Here is a 21,512-nt window from a genome sequence, read left to right as displayed (position 1 = left end):
TTATTTTCTTAGGAGGACTATTCCACCTTACCAGACAAAGCTGGCCCTGGTGAAGCAGGAACTAGGTCTTCACCTAAAGGAACACCTCCATCTCCCCAGACATCCACTCCTTTGGTAAAGAAAACCCCAGAGAAGACTCTACAGCTTCCCAGTCCTCCTGATGAGTGAGTGGTGGTGAGCTGGAACTAGCTCGGAAACACTATTTTGAGATGGCCTGCACTGGTAGAGAGGGAGAAGCTGCCATGTCCAAAGAGCTGAGATGCAGGCTGGTGAGAAACACTGTCACCAGCATGATTTCAATCTTGAGAGCAAGTCGACAAGGAGAGGAGTTACGATACCCGTCCAAGTACGATGTTACTGCCATGGCTAAGAAACTAGTGGAGTATTATCCCACGCTACAGGATAACGACTTACCTGCCAAATATGTATGTGATTAAATTTTTTTCACATTTATTTCAGACTTCTGAAATTATATACGTGATATTACGTTTCTTTTTTTCTTTCAACATCTTATTCACCATAGACGAGCATGTACAGTTATCTTCAGAAGAGGATCCTGAATATTAAGTCCCCTCGAAAGAGGCAGGGTCCCACACCAGAGAGGGGCCGTTCAAAAAAAAGGCGCCACATTGAGTTCTCACCAAGTGACCAGGGAGAAGATGATGATGCAGATTCAAGTGGCGGATCAACGATTCTTTTGCCACCAGTGAGCAGTTCTGATGGCGACAGTTCAGGTAATTGACAAATTCTAATTATGGCAATAATGATGGACGTGAAGGCTGGATGACTTTGATAGATTGGGATGTCTTGATATATTACACTTTAAATTTAAACTTGATTAGGTTTTGATCTGTTGTGACAGGATGTGATTTTTCAATATTCATGTATTTGACTTTCTGTAGAATAACCATCATAAATATATAACACACAATGTTAGGCTTGCTGGCTAAAACACATAGTATCATTTAGATTGATATGTTGGATCCAGTTACTGATTCTGTATTTTCCCCTTTAGTCAACATGGATAGTCTAGCAACACAGGCCAGGCATTACAAGACTCTGCAGGACCTGTATAAGAAGCCAAAACCCAACCGAGATGCTGTTTGCCAAATTCTTGACCTTGAGTTTCAATCAAGAAGAGCCTTCATTGACAGCGATGTTCTGAAAGAAGAAGATAGGCCAACAAAGATTCTAGAGGCATATCCATGTTTCAAGGAGCTTCACAATGTAAGTGACTTACTTTTCATCGTGGCTTTCTTATAAAGCAAGCACTGGTGCAGGTTTTAACATTTACTTGCACTATAGGTGATGGATGAGCTACGGCGGATCCTGGATAAGAACAACAACAAATTCATAACTGAAGTAAAGGCAAGATGGGAGGACTTCTGCTCCATGGTTCAGTTTTATGGTCTTTGGAAGAAGGTGTTAAAGCCACTGATGAACCAAAATAGAGGTTAGTCATTGTGCTATCTTTAATACATCATGTAGCTGTTTTCAGAGACATAAATATGTATAGGATTGTGTATGATAGTGCTGATTAAATAAAACTGGAACAACAGTACTGTTCATGGTGACACCTAATTTTCTGTGGTATCAAGATTAAGTTGCCAATCAAATTTAGATCATTTAGGATTGAACTAAACATTGATTTATTTTGTTCCAGTGGAATGCAACATCGCCCTGTTTAGGGCACTCCCCACACTCTTCCCCTCACCAACTGCGCCACCCAAGAAGCTGGGACATGCCAGTGAGGCATTGCTTCATGTCCTTCAGGTCAGAGTTTGTTCATATTGTTATCAGTTAATATATAGATACTTTATTGATCCCGAAGGAAAGTAGGCAATGTATGTCTGCAAGGGCTTTCACTGTACATTTTGGCAATTTATTTGGTCCTTTTTAAGCATCTCTGCTCCTAAAAATAATAGAATTTACATTTGAAAATTGATACTGAAATTTCTGCAGCACTATGTTGGTCAGAGGACAGCGTGGCCTGCCAAAATACAAATACAGACCAATGTCTACAGGAAACACTAATAAATTGATTAAAAATAACTAATTAAACTAAAATTCATTAAAATCATAAAAATTCACAAAACAAACTGGAAGTAATAACAGATTTAAAACATTACAGGTGCAGTATCTCTGTCATTTCCCAAAGTATGTGGAGAATGACTACTAACAGTGACTAAGACACAAGTTAATCTTGTCATAATTATTTCATTGGCAGGCATATTTGACATTTTCTGTAGGGCATTTTTCAAACTAAAGAAACAAAATGATATGAAGATGAGCTGTACCACCTGTATTCTATGATTGTGATCATTCATATATATATATATACATATATACATAATAGTGTCTCAGTAGTTTGACTGCTCAGCTAGTTTTTTAATGTCTCTCTTCTCTGTTTTGTCCTTTTTTCTTTAGCCAACAGAAGATCCAGCCATCTACCTTCAGAGGAGATCTCTCTTCAGCCCTGTTTTGCTCTTTGATGGGTCCCACTGTATTATGGCAATTGGAACCACACCCATCACCACATTTGCTGAAGAAGACCTCTGTCAAGGTTTGCTGTATCTGATGGCATACTACTACACCTTGCATCTCACATATCCAAAGTGTGTGGCAACCCTTCTGTCTGTCATTCAGACTGAAGTGTTAAAGGACAGTATCCATGAGCGAGACACCACAAGCTCATACAAAAAAGCCATGGCAGAGTGGAAGGCTTTTATTCAGGAGTAGAGTTGTACAGGTACACGACTTTCATGTCTGTGTTGGAAAGTTTTAACCTAACATAAGAGCTGTAAAAAGACATTTAAATTCTTCATTTTTGTTTATCTAATACAAACACATCTTCTGTTCTTCAAATGTTCTGCTTTATAATGTGAGTTTCAGTAGCTTTAAATGTTGATTAGAGTTAATTAACTTTACCAGTTTTTAGTTGTAATTGAAAGTTACTATTAGTTCAATGACACCATGTATAATGTATAGCATTACTTGCATTACAACCTCAACATTACCATTTCTGTGTGGGTTTGTTTTGCACATTCATGTGTGCAATGCTGTATACTATTGTTGCTATTTGGAGAAGCAATTTAAATAAAGGCTGTTGTATATTGTACTGTGTTTTTGGATTCATTTAGTGTAAATGCTTTCTTATTTTAAGACAGAATATGTAGAATTAGCAATTCTTGAATTCAGAAGAACAGCTGTTAGTTCCTCTTGTTTTAAGAGTTTTTCTCTCAAAGTGAGAAAGAAAAAAACACTGAAAGAAGCATTGGCAGGCTAGTTTTGAGTTTATTTGACTTGATAAAGCACTTGAAATGAGTGTTAAACAACTTGTTTTAAGTTATTTCTCACTTGTCTAAAGACTAGATATTTTGTCTTATTTCAAGAAATCTTATCAAGTGTAATTATCTCAATCCACTGGCAGAATATTTCACTTGATTATAGTCTGAATCTTTCCAAATTAAGTAGTTTTTTCCTTATATTTAGACAGGTAGTTTTTGCAGTGCACATCATAGGTGTATATGATCTCTCACCTTATAACAGTTGAGATAGGCCCGTTTAGGCCACTTTAAACATAGTTTAGTAGAGAAATCATGGAGATACACTATATTGCCAAAAGTATTCGCTCATCTACCTAAACACACATATGAACTTGATAACAGCCCATTCTTAATCCAGAAGGTTTAATATGATGTTGGCCCACTCTTGGCAATATTACAAGCTTCAACTCTTCTGGGGAGTCTTTCCACGGGTTTAGGAGTGTTTATGGGAATTTTTGACCATTCTTCCAAAAACACATTTGTGAGCTTAGACACTGATGTAAGATGAAAAAACCTGGCTTGTACTCTCCACTCTAATTCATCCCAAAGGTCTTCTATCAGGTTGAGGCCAGTCAAGTTCTTCCACAACAGAATAAATAAACACAGACCCATCTGTTACATCATTTATTTTACTGAACCATCACATCATATTTCACTGAATACCGTTGGTTGATTCCCTTTATTGAGAAATCTGCACTGTTTGTATGAATGTTTACAATAATTTTAGTGTTACTGAAAGCAGTACAGTGGCCTTATTGTGGAGAAACTCTCATCACTGCTCGGATACTGTGGAAAAAAGAGAAAAGAATTGAGCAAAACTTTGAACTAATAATAATTCATATGTGTTGTTGTTGATTCACAAATTGTGCAGAAACTATATGAGAGCAAGTCTACCATTTGCTGTGCTTCATCAGTTCGATGGCATCGTTGAGTTGGTCCAGAGTCATGTTGTGAGTGATGAACTCATCCAGCTTCACCTTCTTGTCCAGATAAGCTTTAACCATCTCGGGGACGGCATCCTTACTCTTAAACCCTGAGCCCCCCCAAAAAACAAACAGAGCTTCTTATACAGTAGCTGTAAAGAAGCAACACATTAGCTTAATAAGGAGAACATAAGCTGCTCGTATTTGTCTAACCTCCAAACAGGCAGCCGGTCCATGTACGTCCTGCGATGAGCTGAATAGGTCGGGTGGATACGTCATGCAGGTCTGTCCATCCGACAACCACACTGACACCCCAGGCTGGCACACAGGACTCCAAAGCACTGCGCTAGATGAAGAAACAGCACAGAGTCAGCAGATCTGTATCCAGAGAGATGCAAAGATACGTTAGCAAAGGGCTTCCTCAATAACTACTGCTGGAAAAGAACAAGGAAGTTTGGTTGGCTTTGACTAAAATAGACTTTCATCAGTTGATACCGCTCCATCATGTTGACAAACCAGATTAAATGTCCATACCATGCATTCCACATTCCCAATACATTCCAGAGAGTAGTCCACTCCTCCACTGGTCATCTCAACCAGCACTTCACTGATGGGTTTTGTGTGATCCTTGGGGTTCACGAAGTCAGTGGCTCCAAACACCTTGGCCTTCTCGGCTTTCTCTGGGTTGATGTCAACGGCGATAATCCTTTTGGCTCCAGCAGCTTTGCAGCCCATGACTGCAGCCAAACCCACAGCTCCCAGACCAAACACAGCACAGGTGGAGCCCGGCTCAACCTACAGGAAAGGAGACTTTGGTCAACACTGTTCATTTAAATAAAAAACAAATTCACAGGTCTTTATTACAAAATGTCCAATTCAATGGAACTTCCAGCATTCCACCATACACCTTCACCAACTGTCAAACCTTCACACCTTGGCAGTATTAACAGCTGCTCCGTACCCGGTGCAGACCCCACAGCCAAGAAGACAGACTTTATCCAGAGGAGCAGCAGGATCGATCTTAGCCACAGCCATCTGATGGAGCACAGTGTACTCAGAGAAGGTGCTGGTTCCCATAAACTGCCGCAGCTTCTTCCCTTTACAGGTAAACCTGGATTCTTTTAGATCTCTCTGACCAGCTCTTTTCCTAAACAAGATCAATGTTTGATGTAAAAAATCTAAATTAATTTTTGTCCTCCTCTGGTTCTGTTAAAGGGTTTAATAAAAATATAACATGAATGAAAGTATGTGGAATACTATCATATAAATCTACGTCATGCATTGGGTAAAATAAGTATTGAACCAACTTTCTTAGTAAATATATTTGTGAAGATGCTCTTGACATGAAACTTGCACCAGATGTTGTAAGAAGCCAAAGAAATCAAACCACAGATGTCCATAAATTAAGTTGTGTGTAATAAAGAGAAATTACACAGGGAAATAGTACTGAACACGCTAATTGAAATGTATTTAATTTACAAAAGCTTTTTTGCAAATTTACTTACAGGGTAAAATATGTGTAATTGCATGTAATTACTTACTTGCGGCCTTAGTCGCCGTAATTGGTGACATGTTCAATACTTATTTTATCTGTTGTATACGTTAAAGGGGGCTTTCTAATATGTGTAAAGGCATATGGAAAACATATGAATGAAGAAAAATGGACTGGACGGCAGAAAATGAGGACTCACCATGTCGCTTCACACTGGTTGGTCTTTGGACTCTTACAGAAGCGACATTCTCGACACTGGGGGAGGCAAAGAGGAATCACCGTGTCTCCTGAAACACAGCATTGGGCCTCAGTTACAAACAGAGCATACGCACATATCAGTGCATAAACTATGTGTACAAAAGTTTCACACACAAATGATTCATCGATATTTTCATACATGAATTTGCTTGTACTCCACAAACAAATTTAGAAGTGCCTCTGACCATGTGTAAGAGCAAATTAAGGTCTGGCTGTCTTAGAAAATTTAAAAAAAAATTTAACTGACTCCCATTACCATTTTATTATTATTGCTGAGAATTTCAATTAAAAAAACAAAAAACAAAAACAAACAAATGGAAAAAAAACTTTAGACAAACTGATGAGTCTCCTTCACTTACACAAAATGCAAATAAGTGCATTTTTGTATGTTAAACATTATCAAACCAACCTGGCTGGAATTCTGTGACTCCAGGCCCGACACTCTCTACAATGCCAGCTGCCTCATGGCCGAGGACGACTGGAAAGAATTCCTCCTTACTCTCCACAAGGTAGGTGAGGTCTGAATGGCACAGTGATGTTGCCACAATCTGCAGCAAAGATGATCATTTCAGTAGGACTACCAAAACTTGAACATTGCTTTTCTCAGTGATATCCAATGTTTTAATAAATGGACCTTCCAAGAAGCACTGAATGAGATTATTCAAGTTTATTTGGAGAAAACTGTGAAGCACATAAGGTCACACGCATACAAGAGTCTTGACCGTGGATGCCTCTTACCTTGATGCGGACCTCATTGGCCTGGGGTGGGGCTACCTCAATTTCTTCAATCACCACAGGTTTATCGGGCTCCCAGGCTACTGCTGCCTTGCACTTGATGACCTAAAGGGCAGTGTCAGAAAATTAAATTTCACAGCACAGTTTACAGACCAGTTAACCAGGACAGGTTGAGAGATTTGAAGCTCCTCTATAAATACACAATAAAGGAATTTATTAATAAAGAAGTGGCAGACCTGCTTAATAAGTTAAGGACTTGTCTTACATTTTATATCTGTTTTCCTCTATACAAAAACATTGACTTCAGCCTTTATCTTATTGGTTTATTAGCCTCTCATGGCTGTCAACATCAACAATGCTTGATTGTTTGTGTGCAGTCAAAATCAGACAATCAATGCTTCCCTAAAGCAGATGAGACCAAAAGTCAGACTAAATACAGTTTCTTATCATACTGCAAAAAGACGTTACACATATGAATGATCCCATATTAAATGATGCACTCACCTTTCCAGCTGTGGCCATTTCTGCAATCAAAATGAAAGGAGAGAGTGGAAGAAGAGGAAATGGACTTTAAATACTGCTGCCAGAGATGGCAGGTACACGCCTTTAGGTAGGTGGGGACTCGGAAATTTAACTGGACAGCAGGATTATCTGAGTATTTCACAACAGTCTAGTGAGTTTAAAACCTGGAAGTCCATAGTCCATATGAAACTTTCATGAACAAGGACAAAAGAAAGAAAAAAATATTTTTACTACAGTTAGAAATCACTTAACTGATCACAGGTGCATAAAGAGAGTGAAAAGAGGTGGGTGAAAGATAAATACTCTCCATCAGCCTAGACCTATTGGAGCATAACCAAGGGAGGGTTCAGGGTCACCTGATCCAACCCTAACTATAAGCTTTATCATAAAGGAAAGTTTTAAGCCTAATCTTAAAAATAGAGAGGGTGTCTGTGCAGTCCAGCCAAGAGGTCATAAATGCCTGTAGTAGTTCTTTAGCATCACTCTGAGACAAGATGTTTCTCATTTTATAAATATTGTGCAAATGCAACAAAGCAGTCCTACATATTTGTTTAATATGTGCATTGAAGGACATATCCTGATCAGCAATGAGGACAAGGTAATGCCATCCAGAGTAAGTATCTGGTTAGATACGTTTCCAAGGTTTGTAGGGCCGAATACAATAATAGTTTTATCTGAATTTAGATGCAGGAAGTTAGAGGTCATCCAGGTCTTTATGTCTTTAAGACATTCCTGCACTTTAACTAATTGATGTGTGTCATCCGGCTTCATTCAATTCAATTCAATTTTATTTATATAGCGCCAAATCACAACAAACTGTCGCCTCAAGGCGCTTTGTATTGTGGGTAAAGACCCTACAATAATACAGACCCTACAATAATACAGGGTCTGTATTATTGTAGGGTCTGTTATTGATTTGCAGATGATAACCATTATCATGGATAGATAATGATGGTTATCATCTGCAAATCAATGAAAATGTATGCGATGCTTTCTCATAATACTGCCAAAGGGAAGCATGTTTAGTGTAAATAGAAATGGTCCCAGCACAGAACCCTGTGGAACTCCATAATTAACCTTAGTGTGTGAAGAAAACTCTCCATTTACATGAACAAATGGGATTCTTTTAAAATAATGGTTTAATTACTGTTACCTCAAAAACCTGTGGTAGGTAGCCAATTAATAAAAATTAATCATATTTAAGATTGAAGCATTAATTAATGGTAGGATTTATTTGATCAGCCTTGTAGGAATAGGGTCTAATAGACACATTGAACGTTTGGAGGAAGTAACTATAGAAATTAACTCAAAGATAAAGAGTCTATGCAGAACAGCGGTGGGGACAGAGCATCTCCTTGGTAAATCCCACACTTGATGGTGACTTGTGCAATTGGCTTGAAGTTTTTCTCTAGTGTTGTTCTCCATATTCCCATTGAAATTCCTGATGAAGGCTCTTAAGGCCCTGTATACTGTAGTTCTAGGCATGCCAGGATCCATGTGTGAGGCACTGAGTCACAGGCTTGCTTGCAATCAATTCAGGTGGTGCACAGGTAGGCCAGTCTGGTCTTATGGACTTGAGTGACTGCTCCATTTTACATTAGCTGGTGTTTTGCTGCTCTGATATTTCTGCCCATTCGTTTCTGGTCCCCTCTCATGTATTGAGCCATGCACCTTTTCATCTTAGCTGCTATGATGCTTGATAGGAGCTGAGGCAAGTTATTGGCCAGTGGTTAGATGGGACTGGTCCCATAATTCTATCCTTCTGAGAATAGGACAAGCAGAAAATTGACCAGAAGGATAATTAAAATTTGTTTTACCAATATTCAGGACCAGAGGTATTTGCATTTTAATTCAGATCAACCTTAGGTTCCACTGAGTTCACCCTTTCCCCTGCTTGCTATAGCCCATCACAGAACCTATTTTTATTGTGTTCATGGAAAAGTGGTTAGCACTAAGTTACAAATGCCAGCACAATCCATCCAGTGACAGTTTCAGGTGAGGACAAACCTTGGCCCAGCTGAGAGTGGCACAAAAGCACGAGGGGGATCTCGTTTAAACATTCTCTGGTCAGAAACACAGAGGGTCAAAGGGTACAGGACAAACTCTGACATATCTAATATGGTAAGTGATTAAACCAGCTTTTATGTGTACAAAGGTAGATGATATCAAGGATCTGCTGACCAAAACACACACAGCACTAGTGTTTCACTGATTCATGGTTCTATCTTCAGTTGTTCAACTTGTTATATGCAGCTGTATGAGCAAAGTTCTGACAAACTTCATAATTTTACTTCATCAATAATGCATACTCTGTAGTAAGTTGCACTTGTAATAAAATGATCTGAACTTAAATCTGGGTTTTTCCAGACAGATGCATTCCTGTGAATTCCATACACTTACAACAAAAGAACCTACAAATTTGAAAGAAATATGTAGTTTTATTATGAAGGGTGTGTGCAGTATTACAAACAAAACAAATCTACACATGTATTGAGCCACACCTCTTAATCCAAATTCAGGTGTTTTAAGTGCAGTTGGCACATGTGTGTAAAATTGAGCATCTAGTTATGTCTGCTGTCACAAATATTTGTAAAAAAGATCGTTCTGAAGAGAGCACTGAATACAAGCAAATCAATTTGTAAAATTTCTTCCCTCCTAGATATTCCTGATTAACTAAATGAATTATTGCAAAGTGTTAGCGTTTAGGAACCACAACAACTCAGCCAAGACGAAGTGAACTTTAAGAGGCAGACCATGTAAAGTTAGAGTGGGGTACTGAGGTGCACAGCGCATACAGTAGAAGTCAGCAGTGCTCTGCTGACTTGATAACTGCAGAGTTCCAAAACTCCTGACATCAGCACAAAAACATAGCATTTGTTAAAGTAAAAAAAAAGTGAATGTAGCAACTGTTGACAATTTGTACAGCAAAACAAAAATACTGCACTGTAATATATTTTAACTGGGCTTCCCAACAAAAGCTTTTTCTTTGTTACTTCTTGTTTGTTCAGGGCCATTTGCACAACTGCACCACCTGACTTCAGCTGGATAAGATCCATCCTGGGGATCTGAAAAGGCACAGAGGTGCCAAAGGATCAAGGGCCACTGTATTTATTTACTATACCATTCATAACTAAGTGCTTGTTAAAAAAAAAAAAAAAAAAAAAAAAAAAAAAAAGCAGTTTTGGAAACTTTTTCCTGCAAATGAAAAGAATTTGCTAGAATACACAGTTTTAACCAGCTCACTGATTTTTTGTTAGCTGTTGCTCTGAGTGCCTGTTTTTAACCTCAGTCTGCAGCGTGGGCTCAAGGATAATTAATGAAACAGGCACTTTAGTTTTAATGGAGAGTCCAGCCAAGAAGCTAAAGCCAGACTACAGAATTACTAATCCTTATGTACAGCTACACAGCTGCTGTAATAGCTGAGCATCCAGATCAGCAGAAACACAGCCTGTCAGAATGTAGTCACTGGTATAACTGAAGAATGAAACTCCTGCATTTGAAGCCAGTCAGACTCTGGGGATAAGTTTCATATGTGGTCATGTTTAGAATTTTTAGTGGCCTTCACAGCAGCAAGCGCTTATATTTAAACACCTGACAGAAGGACTGGGACAAAACTGGAAGTCCATCCTAGCAGGATAGTGACCGCACTGCCTGCCATGTTAAGCAAATACTGATATTAGGCTGGTCTGTAAATTTAGGAATTATAGAACAGGCTAAACAGTTCAGTGGAGAATTCATGAATGTAGCAGAAGACATGACATGCAGCCCCCACACAAAAAACAAAACAAAAAACCAACAAAATTCTGACACTTCAGACCATTTATTTTGCTCTTTAAACTTTAGTTCTTATAGCAGTGCAGATTTAAACCATCACAATGACATCTCACTGGAAGTCTGCAGACTCCTTTTATTTTGTTAGCATGAGTGTTGAGCAGAAATCCGGTGTACTAAATTGCTGAATTGTTTTCAGGGGAGTTGTTGGAGAAACACTTGTGACCATCTAGATACTAAGAAAAGAGATCATTCATTTTTGTTGCCATTGAGTCAAAGTGGAGAAACTAAGAAAATCCACAGTTTGCTTTGGTTCACCTTATTCTGGACAGACGCTCAGAACCGCCCGGATGCTGTAAAATAAGCACAAAGACTTGCATCTACTAGGTCTTCATTTTTTGCATCTAGTTAGTAAGTTATGAACAGCGTGTGTGTGTGTGTGGTGGAGGGTACGTACCATTTGCCCTGCCTCAGCAGTTCAAAGGCCTCAGTGATTTGGTCAAAAGTCATGTTGTGGGTGATGAACTCATCCAGCTTCACCTTCTTTTCCAGGTAGGCTTTCACCATCTCAGGGACGGCATCCTTACTTTTAAACCCTGAAGTTTCAGGGGTTTAATTACTCAATTTCAGACTTAATAACTCATTAAATGAAGGAAAGCTGTTGCAGCCCACTTTAACCATCAATTACAGTCATTTTTCTCACCTCCAAACAGGCAGCCGGTCCATGTGCGGCCTGAGGTGAGCTGAAGAGGTCTGGTTGCTACATCATGCATGTCCGTCAATCCCACAATCACACTGACGCCCCAACCTTTCACACAGGACTCCAAAGCACTGCGCTGGAGGGAGAAACAGCACAGTCAGCAGATCTGTATCAGAAAGATACTCACTGAACACTAACACTTGATTTTTATCATTACAGAAATGGTTGCATTCAATTCACCATGTCAAACCAGATTAGATTAAATCTCTACCATGCATTCCACATCGCCAACACATTCCAGGGAGTAGTCAACACCCCCGCCAGTCATCTCAATCAGCACTTGGGTTATGGGCTTTGTGTGATCCTTGGGGTTCACAAACTCAGTGGCTCCAAACATCTTTGCCTTCTCAAACTTGTCTGGGTTGATGTCAACAACAATGATCCTTTTGGCTCCTGCAGCCTTGCAGCCCATGACTGCAGCCAAACCCACGGCTCCCAGACCAAACACAGCACATGTGGAGCCCGGCTCAACCTACAGGAAGGGATTTCGGTTAATATTGAACAGAAGTTTACAGATCTTTGCCACAAACTGTGCCAGTCTAGTGGCTATTCCAGCAGCCCACCCCCCACACACACACACCTTGGCAGTATTAATAGCTGCTCCGTACCCAGTGCAGACCCCACAGCCAAGAAGACAGACTTTATCCAGAGGAGCAGCAGGATCGATCTTAGCCACAGCCATCTGATGCGCCACAGTGTACTCAGAGAAGGTGCTGGTTCCCATGAACTGCCGCAGCTTCTTCCCTTTACAGGTAAACCTGGAGTTTGCAAGTGCCACATCTTTGGAAGCCATTCTGGTCCTGAACAAGAAGGGGGGGAGGAAAAAAAAAAAAAAAAAAAAAAAAAAGTTTGCCTTCCCTATCAGATTAAAGGATCCACTGAATATTTAAAAGTGACCTTAAAGTACACATAAGCACATCCCAAAACCAAACACTACAAAGGCAAATTCTGAAAGGATGCAGCAGAGGGAGATTCTGCTCACCAAATGACATCACACTGGTTTGTTTTTGGACTCTTACAGAAGCGACATTCTCCGCACTGAGGAATGTAGAGAGGAATCACCTTGTCTCCTGAAAGACAATTTTACACCAGTGCATTTACAAAAAAAAGTACAATTAAAAATGCAGGTTGGCTTAAGCCTCATTTGTGTAAAACTGAAATTTCCACATTCTGCTTCTCATTTGCTTTGGTGTTTTAGACAGTTGAGCAGCAGGGCTTTGGATGCTTTTGTCATCCTTAGCTGACCGATTATATGCTGAAGGGTGAAGTTGATTCAACACCTTGTGATGGACAACATTTGCTTGCATACGCAAAGAATTGAGTAAATCAACATTGAACATGATTTAGAGTGACCAAAACACCTGCTGGACAAAAGGCAGTCGAGGCTTTTCATATCATCAAGTCTGAGCATCATGCGATCAAACATAACCAGTGTCAATCTTCTGGACTCGCCGTTCACAGAATGAAGAGGTTCATTTCATTTGCAAAACATTTCAAACTGACCCGGCTGAAATTCTGTGACTTCAGGCCCGACACTCTCCACAAGGCCAGCTGCCTCATGGCCGAGGACGATTGGGAAGAATTCCTTGTCCACAACCTTCGAAATGCAGTACAGGTCTGAGTGGCACAGCGATGTCGCCACAATCTGTAACCAAGGCAATAATCATTGAATCCAATAAAGTCAGTGTTCCCAGTGCATCTTCCAGGAAAGTGCAACTAAATGAGGTGCGACTCACCTTGATGCGGACCTCACTGGCCTCAGGTGGGGCCACCTCTATCTCCTCAATCACCACAGGCTGCTGGGGCCCCCAGGCTACTACTGCCCTGCACTTGATGACCTAAAGGGGCAGTGGACACCGAGGGATGTCACAATATTCATGTGCTAATGCAAAAATTTGTAACGTGCATGATTACATCACATTTCCATATTTTACTTTAAAACTTCGATCAATTAAATGTACTTACATTACCAGCTGTGGTCATTTCTGCAACAAAAAAAAAAAAAAAAGGTAGAAGAATGCAGAGAAGGCAGTTACACTTAAAGGAGCAGGATAGTTATTGCACAGCAAATTGTCTGTTTTTTAAATTCAGAGAGTTTTAGTGAAAACAGGAGAATTAAACTTGGAGCCAATTACTGACGTAACAGTCTGAACAGGTTTGGTCCACAGTTCATTTCCTTATTCACAGAGTTGACATCAAAGCATATCAGAGTGCTTTAATCTACAAAACATGCAGTTTAATATTACTTTGTTACACTTAACACAAACACTCCTGCTTATCAATAAGCAGAAGAAAATGGACAGATGGACTTTAAGTCAGTGTGAGAACAGATTCACAGCCAGCTCAGGATAAAACTTTCTAACTCTGGACAGTGCTGCAGCTGTCAGGTTGTCCCCCTGCACTAAAACATTTACCACGTTATTAAAGTAAAAAAAACTGATTAAAATTAAACTGTATGATTTTTGGGTGTCAGCTGTAAAACAAAGGCTGAAGTCAACATTTTTGCCCCATTTAGCTTCAAACTTTAAAAATGTGAAGCTTCCCCCAAGTTACTGTTTACCCACGTTTACAATTTCCTCACATCTAAATTTAAGTGTTAACTGATTATAACTAAACGCTAAATTAAAATAATTCACTGCTCAGTAATTGGTCATGTTACAACTTGTAGATCGTTACTAAACTCGTGTAAAATTTGGTATGATTCAAGCTTCACTTGGTAATGAAAATTAATGTTGGGTAAATGATAACTGCGTTCACAGCGAGTCCACACTGCGCGGCACTTCGTTCACTCAGGGTGAACACACTCAGAGCGGACTGAACTCACTCTCAGCAGCCTTTCTGGGACCGCAAACCCAGGAGTTACACTCAGAGCTTATGGGCCTAGCTTGGGTTACCATGTTCAAACAGTGTCGCGCACGCAGCAGATTCTCCATTGCTCAGAGGAACTCCAGCAGTGCTGGAAGCATTTCAGAAACAGCGATGAAGGAGAGAACAGCTAAATGACTTCACGCAGGCATAGTTTTGCTTTTTCGGGGCAGAAGTGCGGAACAAGCGCACAAAGGTAATTACAAGGAGGAGATTACCGTGCACGTACCTGGAGGAATAGAGGCTCTGCTACAGGTGGGAACCAGCTGATGCTACAAGCGGCAGGGGCCTAATTAAGGGCTGATCAATATTCACTTAACAGCTGCGTTTTCCTTATAAGGAAAGTAGCTAATTAGGCATGCCTAAATGAGTTGACCTGGAACATTAAAATGGCTCAAAGTCCCCCCACATAATAATGATAATAATAATAATGATAATAATAAATGAGAGTTTATTCTCAGTTATGCTTACTATAAAATAAAGAAAAAATTATAAGAATTTGTAACTGTAATCCAGGTGTGTTTACAGCAGCCCCACAAACATTACCCAGGTCAGCGTTTCTAAGTGCACAGCAGGATGGCGGCTCAGTGCTTAACACAACTGGCTCTCAGTAACGTGACCCTGGGTTCAAACCTGAGCGGGACTCTTCTCTCTGTGCTTCCTTTAGGTTTCCTCCAGCACCTGCCTGTTGGGCACTTTTGCAAATTAAGTTCAGCCAAGCAAATGCACATTAGTGTATTCATGTAAAATAACTATCATTATTTGAAGTGAGAATACTATATACGTTTATCTTTAATCTATTTTATCTGAAATATTGCCCGAAGTAGTGGTTCATAGTTATGGTGAAAAATCACAAGTAGAGTAATTTTTACACTTTCTGCCAAGCTAAGCAGACATAACAAATATAATTAGACAGGTCTGTAAATCTGAACTGACTGGAAAACGTTTCCCGCACTAAACACAAAGTAATACTGAACTGAGGCACAGCCTCGGTGCAGACTTACAAAATAACAGGACACAACCAAACCTGAACAGAAGCGAGGAAACCAAACATCTGTTAAGATCATTTATTTTGCTGCACAAACACTCCTTGGCTTTTGCTCACATGAACACTGATGATAATTCTTATAACCACAATGTGCACATAATCTTCTGAATGGTGTTTTCTGTGCGCCACAAAGCGTTGTGCATAATTTGAAAGGTCTTTTTCGAGCATGGCTGCAGGTCGCTGAGGAACGCAGAGGTCTTATTGTGGAGAAACACTCAGAACTGTCCGGATGCTGTGAAACAAAACATAAAGCACAAATTACAACACTTGCATCTATTAGGTCTTCATTTGTGCATCTAGTTAGTGCCAGTGGAGAAAGGATGTACCATTTGCCGCGCTTCATCAGCTCAATGGCGTCATTGACCTGGTCCAAAGTCATGTTATGAGTGATGAACTCATCCAGCTTCACCTTCTTGTTCAGGTAGGCTTTCACCATCTCAGGGACGCCATCCTTACTTTTAAATCCTGAGCCCCAGAGAACAAACGTAAAATCAAATCAGCTGGTCTTACTGCAGATAAAGCCTTTTGGTCACTGTCACAGCACAGGTGGTGCTGGCCTTGGTGATTTGGACTGTCTCTCTACATATTCCCAGCAGAGCTGTTCACTCCACTGCTGGGCTCAAGTTAAATTGTCCTTCTCCAGTTCTCTTCTCATTTTTTGCAAGCTTGGTTGCTTTCAGGTGGCTGACTCTAAACTGCTAAACAGTTCACGACAAATATGGAAGTGCTTTAATGTGCCAAATACAGCCTGGAGCCTTTCCAAGTCCTATACTGAATTTGTTGATCTCAAGCTAAAACAAATTAGCAGCACATGGATTGAGAACAAAATCCCAAACAAACTGAAACCTGTGGCTGCAAAGGCACTTAGTTATATTTTGTGGGGGATGATCATACACGCCTCACCTCCAAACAAAGAGCCCTTCCATGTACGTCCAGCTATGAGCTGAATGGGTCGGGCAGCAAAGTCATGCAAGTCTGTCCAGCCAACGAGCACGCTGACACCCCAGCCTTTGATGCAAGACTCCAAGGCACTGCGCTAGATGATAAAGCCAGAAAAAGGTCAGTGGACTTGTAAACACAGGGATTCGGTTCTTGACTACTTTTACAAACCCATGCAGTCTTTATTCAAATGTTTCAGTCTGCCTCACCATGACCGTCACGTTCCCGACACATTCCAGGGCGAAGTCCACTCCTCCATTTGTCATCTCAGCCAATACCTCACTGATGGGCTTATTGTGATCCTTGGGGTTCACAAACTCAGTGGCTCCAAACACCTTGGCCTTCTCAAACTTGTCTGGGTTGATGTCAACTGCGATAATCCTTTTGGCTCCTGCAGCCTTGCAGCCCATGACTGCAGCCAATCCCACAGCTCCCAGACCAAACACGGCACAGGTGGAGCCCGGCTCAACCTACAGGAAAAGAGACTTTGGTCAGTTTGGACACTCTGGACTTCTTAACACTTCATACAGTAATAAACATCAGTCTGCACCAACTGTCAAACCTGCACACCTTGGCAGTATTAACAGCTGCTCCATACCCGGTGCAGACCCCACAGCCAAGAAGACAGACTTTATCCAGAGGAGCAGCAGGGTCGATCTTAGCCACAGCCATCTGGTTCATCACAGTGTACTCAGAGAAGGTGCTGGTTCCCATAAACTGCAGCACCTTCTTCCCCTTACAGGTAAACCTGGATTCTGCTAACGCCATCACATCATAACTATCAGCAGCCCTGAACAGAAAATATATAACATTGGCTCAAAGTATTTTTAAGTACTTCCTAGCAGTGAATTCCTATAAATATTAATGCATTAAATTCAGAGAAAGGAAGAAAAATATTAACATACCAGCCTTTTTCACACTGGTTGGTCTTAGGACTCTTACAGAAGCGACATTCCCGACACTGGGAGATGAAGAGAGGGATGACCTTGTCTCCTGAGATTCAAAGGTATGGCTGAGATTTCCACATCTTACACAGATAACTTAGTGAAGATGACCAGTCAGACAGACGAAAGCTTTAACTGACCTGGCTGAAATTCTGTGACGCCCGCACCAACACTCTCTACTATGCCGGCTCCCTCGTGTCCAAGCACTGCTGGGAATCCATCTTTGTGCATACCCTCAAACAGGTGGTACAGGTCGGTGTGGCACACTCCAGTCGCAACAATCTGCACGAGAGCACAGACGCTTGTTTCTTTTGGACACTTGAAAGAGTTGTGGTGGGTTTATTAGTGCAGTTTGCCAAGAATTTGAAAGAAACAGCAACACAAGAGCAGAACTGTTAAAACTGTCTTTTGCTCGTCTAATATAAGACGGACCAGAATGTCCAAAGAAATGCACCCAGTACTTTAAAGTTGAGGAAGCATTTCTGGGGGGTACGGTTTCCCCCTGGATGCTGCAAGTTCTTTATCTAAGTGTAGTGGCTAACATCTCTGTCCTGATCATTCACGGACTTTTAGGGATTAAATGCCGGAGCTACACCCTGCCAAACCTGGGAATGTGACACATGTTTAGTCTTTGTGTTAAAAAGTATCCAGTCATTCTTTATCATACTGTATGGATACTGTACTGCAATACCATCATGACTGATGGAAAAAATGTGAATACTGGTGTGAAGATGAAGCTGAAATTATTCAAAGACTCTAAAAGGGAACTAAAAGTCAGTTTTTAAAGCAGGCTGCAGAAAGTCTGGTTTCACTCTGACTGCAGTTCATGTTGAAATATGCTGACATGCCATTAAAGGATGCTGAGCAACATTTTGAAAGGTACTGAAAATTGGAAATTTGAACTTCAACATTCCTTTGCTGATGTCACATGTCCATAAGTAAACACAGTTTTATTTGTTTGATCCATATTTTTTTATCTGCACTTTGACCTCGTTGAGGTCACAGCTGAAGAATTAGATTTAAATTACAAATTTGATATTAAGTAGGAATTCAGCATCATCTAATGATTAAAGTTGGGTAAATGTTGGCGATGACTGAGCGGACCGCGCTGATTAAAACATGTTTCCCCCTCCTGTTCTTTAATGTCATGCATCCATATTCCACAGTCCCCTGGATTAAAATGAAGACTCTGCTCTTTATTTAGTCAAGTTTTATCTTTTGGACTTTGTGCTTTGCTGATTTTTTTTTTTTTTACCTTTGCTACATTACCTAATTTTTGTGTGTCATCCTCACCATGACAAACAGTATCAGTGTGTTTAGTTAGTGTCTCACTTCTGCAGATTGCTTTCATTCACCAACATAATTGCGCTGGATGTGAATGTGTGTCTTGATTGTGGACGTTTCTCACCTTGATCCGGACCTCATTGACCTGGGGTGGGGCTACCTCAATCTCCTCGATCACCATAGGCTTGTTGGGCTCCCAGGCCACCGCTGCCTTACACTTGATGACCTAAGGCAGCAGCACGCAATGTCACATTTTTGGGTGCTGCTGAACTACACAGGGATGGGTTTCAGAGAGCTGTGTCACAAGCACCCACTTAAGTAGAGTATCAAATGCATTAATGTCAATCTGGCACAAATGTTAATTTTCAGCTGCTACAAGCAAGACCTCACATAGAGGAGCCACTGCTAAACAGTGTTTTATTTTAGTATTTCAGATAAGATTTCTCCTGCAGAAAGGGCAACATGATGCGACAAGCAACGGTCTAAAGTCCATGTGTTGCTTATTAAATGTAGTAAATTTAGGCTTTGGAAACTGAATACCACAAAATAAACCATTCAGTAAATCACATGTTGTTACACTTCATAAACAAAGGGTTTTTTTTTGTTAATTGTGTTTAGTTCCTGCAGTGAATTCTTGGGCATCCACTATAATTTTTTTGGCCTTTTGCAGCTTCATCCTTGCCAAAATTTATAGCTGCACAAAACCATCTGGATGGCTTCAAACTGCATTCCAAGCCAAAACAGGACATGCAATATTTCACAGACCTTTTATTACAGTTTTATAGCTGTCAAAGTAACAACTCCAAGCTGTGTAGAGTGCAGTAAACATGCGTAAAGATATATACATTAACAACATCACTGAAACAGTTATTAACATGGCATCCAACTGCATTTAGAGAAACATACAGCAAAATACATTCAAAACTTCAAAATCTTGAAATAAAATATATGAATGTGAGGCTTGTTACAAAGTTTTCTGACCAAAAAAACAAAACAAACAAACAACAAAAAAATGAATTGAAATATTAAAGCTACACAGGAGCCCTCATGTGTTAAATTATGTACCTACCTTACCAGCGGTGGACATATCTGCAGCAAAGACTGAGTCACAAAGTGAGAGAGATGTTGAGAAGGACACGAGCTGCAGGACTGGAGAAGGAGAAACTCTGGACTTGCTGCTGAAATACTACAGCTGGAAAATGGCTTATGCAACCACCAGATGGGCAGGGACTTTCCAAAGATTAAAAACTGAAGAACAGTTTGTTTTTTTTTCCCAGTCCTTAAACTCATATGGGGAACAGATACGGAGGCTGCTGTGTTTGCACAAACCCAGAGCCAATATGGATGATAGTAAATCGTGGAAAAATACTATTTTTATACTGAAATATGTTCCTGATAATACAGTCATTAAACTACCTCAGCTTACAGACCTTCTTTAAGTTCTAAACCTATAGTGGATGGAGGGGTTGGGTGGGTGGGGGGAGTGTATAAAAAAGTGCAGAAAAAAATATTAGTTAGTGATTTACTATTTAGATTTCCTTCAGCCACCTTTAATCCAGGTCATTTCCACATTTCAGATTCTGTATTTCTGCATCTGCATTATTTTACGTGGGAGGTCAAACCATCTGTGCTGAATGACATTAAAACCTTCCTCTTTGTCAACATATAGACACAAAAATACAAATATACATGTAGAAATGCAAAAGTAGCCCAAATAAAAGGTCTTTTTCCATTGCCATGTGTTTATTTCATCATTTATCTATTAAATTAAATATTTCTCTATTTACTTCTTAATACTTGTCACTGCCATAAAAACTTGAGGGGGGGTTGTTTAAGGCAACTGGGTGACCCAGAAGTTCAGCCCACAGGCCTCATGTTTACTGTATGGAAATTATAACTCAAATTTGATATGAATTCTTAGACAGCTGCACAATCATAGGTTAGCAGCGGTAAGATGGCACATTAGGCATGCAAAGTTTTGGATGTGCGTACAGTGTGAACTGGATTTTAGTGACAGTGATTTATTATTCCACTCTTTAGTCTTAGATAAAGGTCAAAATGCAGGTCTTTGAGAGTACTCCCATCATAAACTTTACAAATATTAACTATCCTTCCAAAAACCTTGAAAGAAAGCTTATTAACTCTGAAGTTAATACGACTAAAGGTTAGCAGCAGTAAGAGGACATACCATGTTGGCTCATCTCTAATTGGCTCCAGTTCACCTCACTCACAGTAAATTCACCAGGCAATCACTCGTCCCTGTTCTCACACGGACTTGTACAAAGGAGCTGGTGTGTTGAAGATAAATATCTGACAGAATTGGACAGAATGTCTGGAAAAGTTCAGGACTGCAGTGCACATGGGAAAACAGCCCTCAAGTTGAAAGTATCCTAATGGTCGTGGAGCAATCACCTCACAAATAGTTGGCAGTTTAAAAAGATGCAGTTATGATAAACTTAAACTGCCTTTAAAAATTATTCAGAACCCAGTTAACCTGACAGCATTATGAGTGCATGGAACAGTGTTTTACAATAGTTTCTCTTTGCACCGTTGTAAACAGGATCCTTTGTATACACCTGGTTACTCAGCCTGCCTGAATTTAGGTAGCTGCTCTGCATTGTGTAGGCACATGGCACTGAAGATAG

General features: G+C 40.2%; 4 protein-coding genes across 4 annotated transcripts; 1 reads left to right on the top strand and 3 right to left on the bottom strand.

The window, feature by feature from the left end:
- Positions 1–15: 15 nt before the first annotated feature.
- Positions 16–2,739, top strand: LOC115772784 (uncharacterized). Its single transcript, XM_030719164.1, has 6 exons — positions 16–425; positions 524–734; positions 1,016–1,227; positions 1,306–1,453; positions 1,664–1,773; positions 2,428–2,739. The coding sequence occupies exons 1-6, from the start codon at positions 210–212 to the stop codon at positions 2,737–2,739; spliced, it is 1,209 nt and encodes a 402-aa protein (XP_030575024.1). The 5' UTR covers positions 16–209.
- Positions 2,740–3,986: 1,247 nt separating this feature from the next.
- On the bottom strand, positions 3,987–7,297 carry LOC115773086 (alcohol dehydrogenase 1-like). Its single transcript, XM_030719595.1, has 9 exons — positions 7,239–7,297; positions 6,738–6,839; positions 6,409–6,547; positions 5,941–6,028; positions 5,183–5,396; positions 4,784–5,044; positions 4,463–4,595; positions 4,221–4,359; positions 3,987–4,112 (listed from the first exon to the last, which is right to left on the bottom strand). The coding sequence occupies exons 1-9, from the start codon at positions 7,254–7,256 to the stop codon at positions 4,079–4,081; spliced, it is 1,128 nt and encodes a 375-aa protein (XP_030575455.1). The 5' UTR covers positions 7,257–7,297; the 3' UTR covers positions 3,987–4,078.
- Positions 7,298–11,068: 3,771 nt separating this feature from the next.
- On the bottom strand, positions 11,069–13,770 carry LOC115773084 (alcohol dehydrogenase 1-like). The gene is made up of 10 exons (XM_030719594.1): positions 13,753–13,770; positions 13,524–13,625; positions 13,291–13,432; positions 12,770–12,857; positions 12,368–12,587; positions 11,999–12,259; positions 11,731–11,863; positions 11,485–11,623; positions 11,346–11,380; positions 11,069–11,263 (listed from the first exon to the last, which is right to left on the bottom strand). Exons 1-9 carry the CDS (start codon positions 13,768–13,770, stop codon positions 11,347–11,349), a joined length of 1,137 nt encoding a protein of 378 aa, XP_030575454.1. The 3' UTR covers positions 11,069–11,263; position 11,346.
- A 1,934-nt stretch (positions 13,771–15,704) lies between these two features.
- LOC115773083 (alcohol dehydrogenase 1) lies at positions 15,705–20,090 on the bottom strand. The gene is made up of 9 exons (XM_030719593.1): positions 19,937–20,090; positions 18,992–19,093; positions 17,724–17,865; positions 17,545–17,632; positions 17,210–17,429; positions 16,849–17,109; positions 16,604–16,736; positions 16,027–16,165; positions 15,705–15,932 (listed from the first exon to the last, which is right to left on the bottom strand). The coding sequence occupies exons 1-9, from the start codon at positions 19,952–19,954 to the stop codon at positions 15,899–15,901; spliced, it is 1,137 nt and encodes a 378-aa protein (XP_030575453.1). The 5' UTR covers positions 19,955–20,090; the 3' UTR covers positions 15,705–15,898.
- Positions 20,091–21,512: the final 1,422 nt, after the last annotated feature.

This window comes from Archocentrus centrarchus, chromosome 22 (genome assembly GCF_007364275.1).
Source record: "Archocentrus centrarchus isolate MPI-CPG fArcCen1 chromosome 22, fArcCen1, whole genome shotgun sequence".
Taxonomy (NCBI): domain Eukaryota; kingdom Metazoa; phylum Chordata; class Actinopteri; order Cichliformes; family Cichlidae; genus Archocentrus; species Archocentrus centrarchus.
Note: the sequence above shows the minus strand (reverse complement) of the source record. Positions and strands in the feature narration are given on the sequence as shown.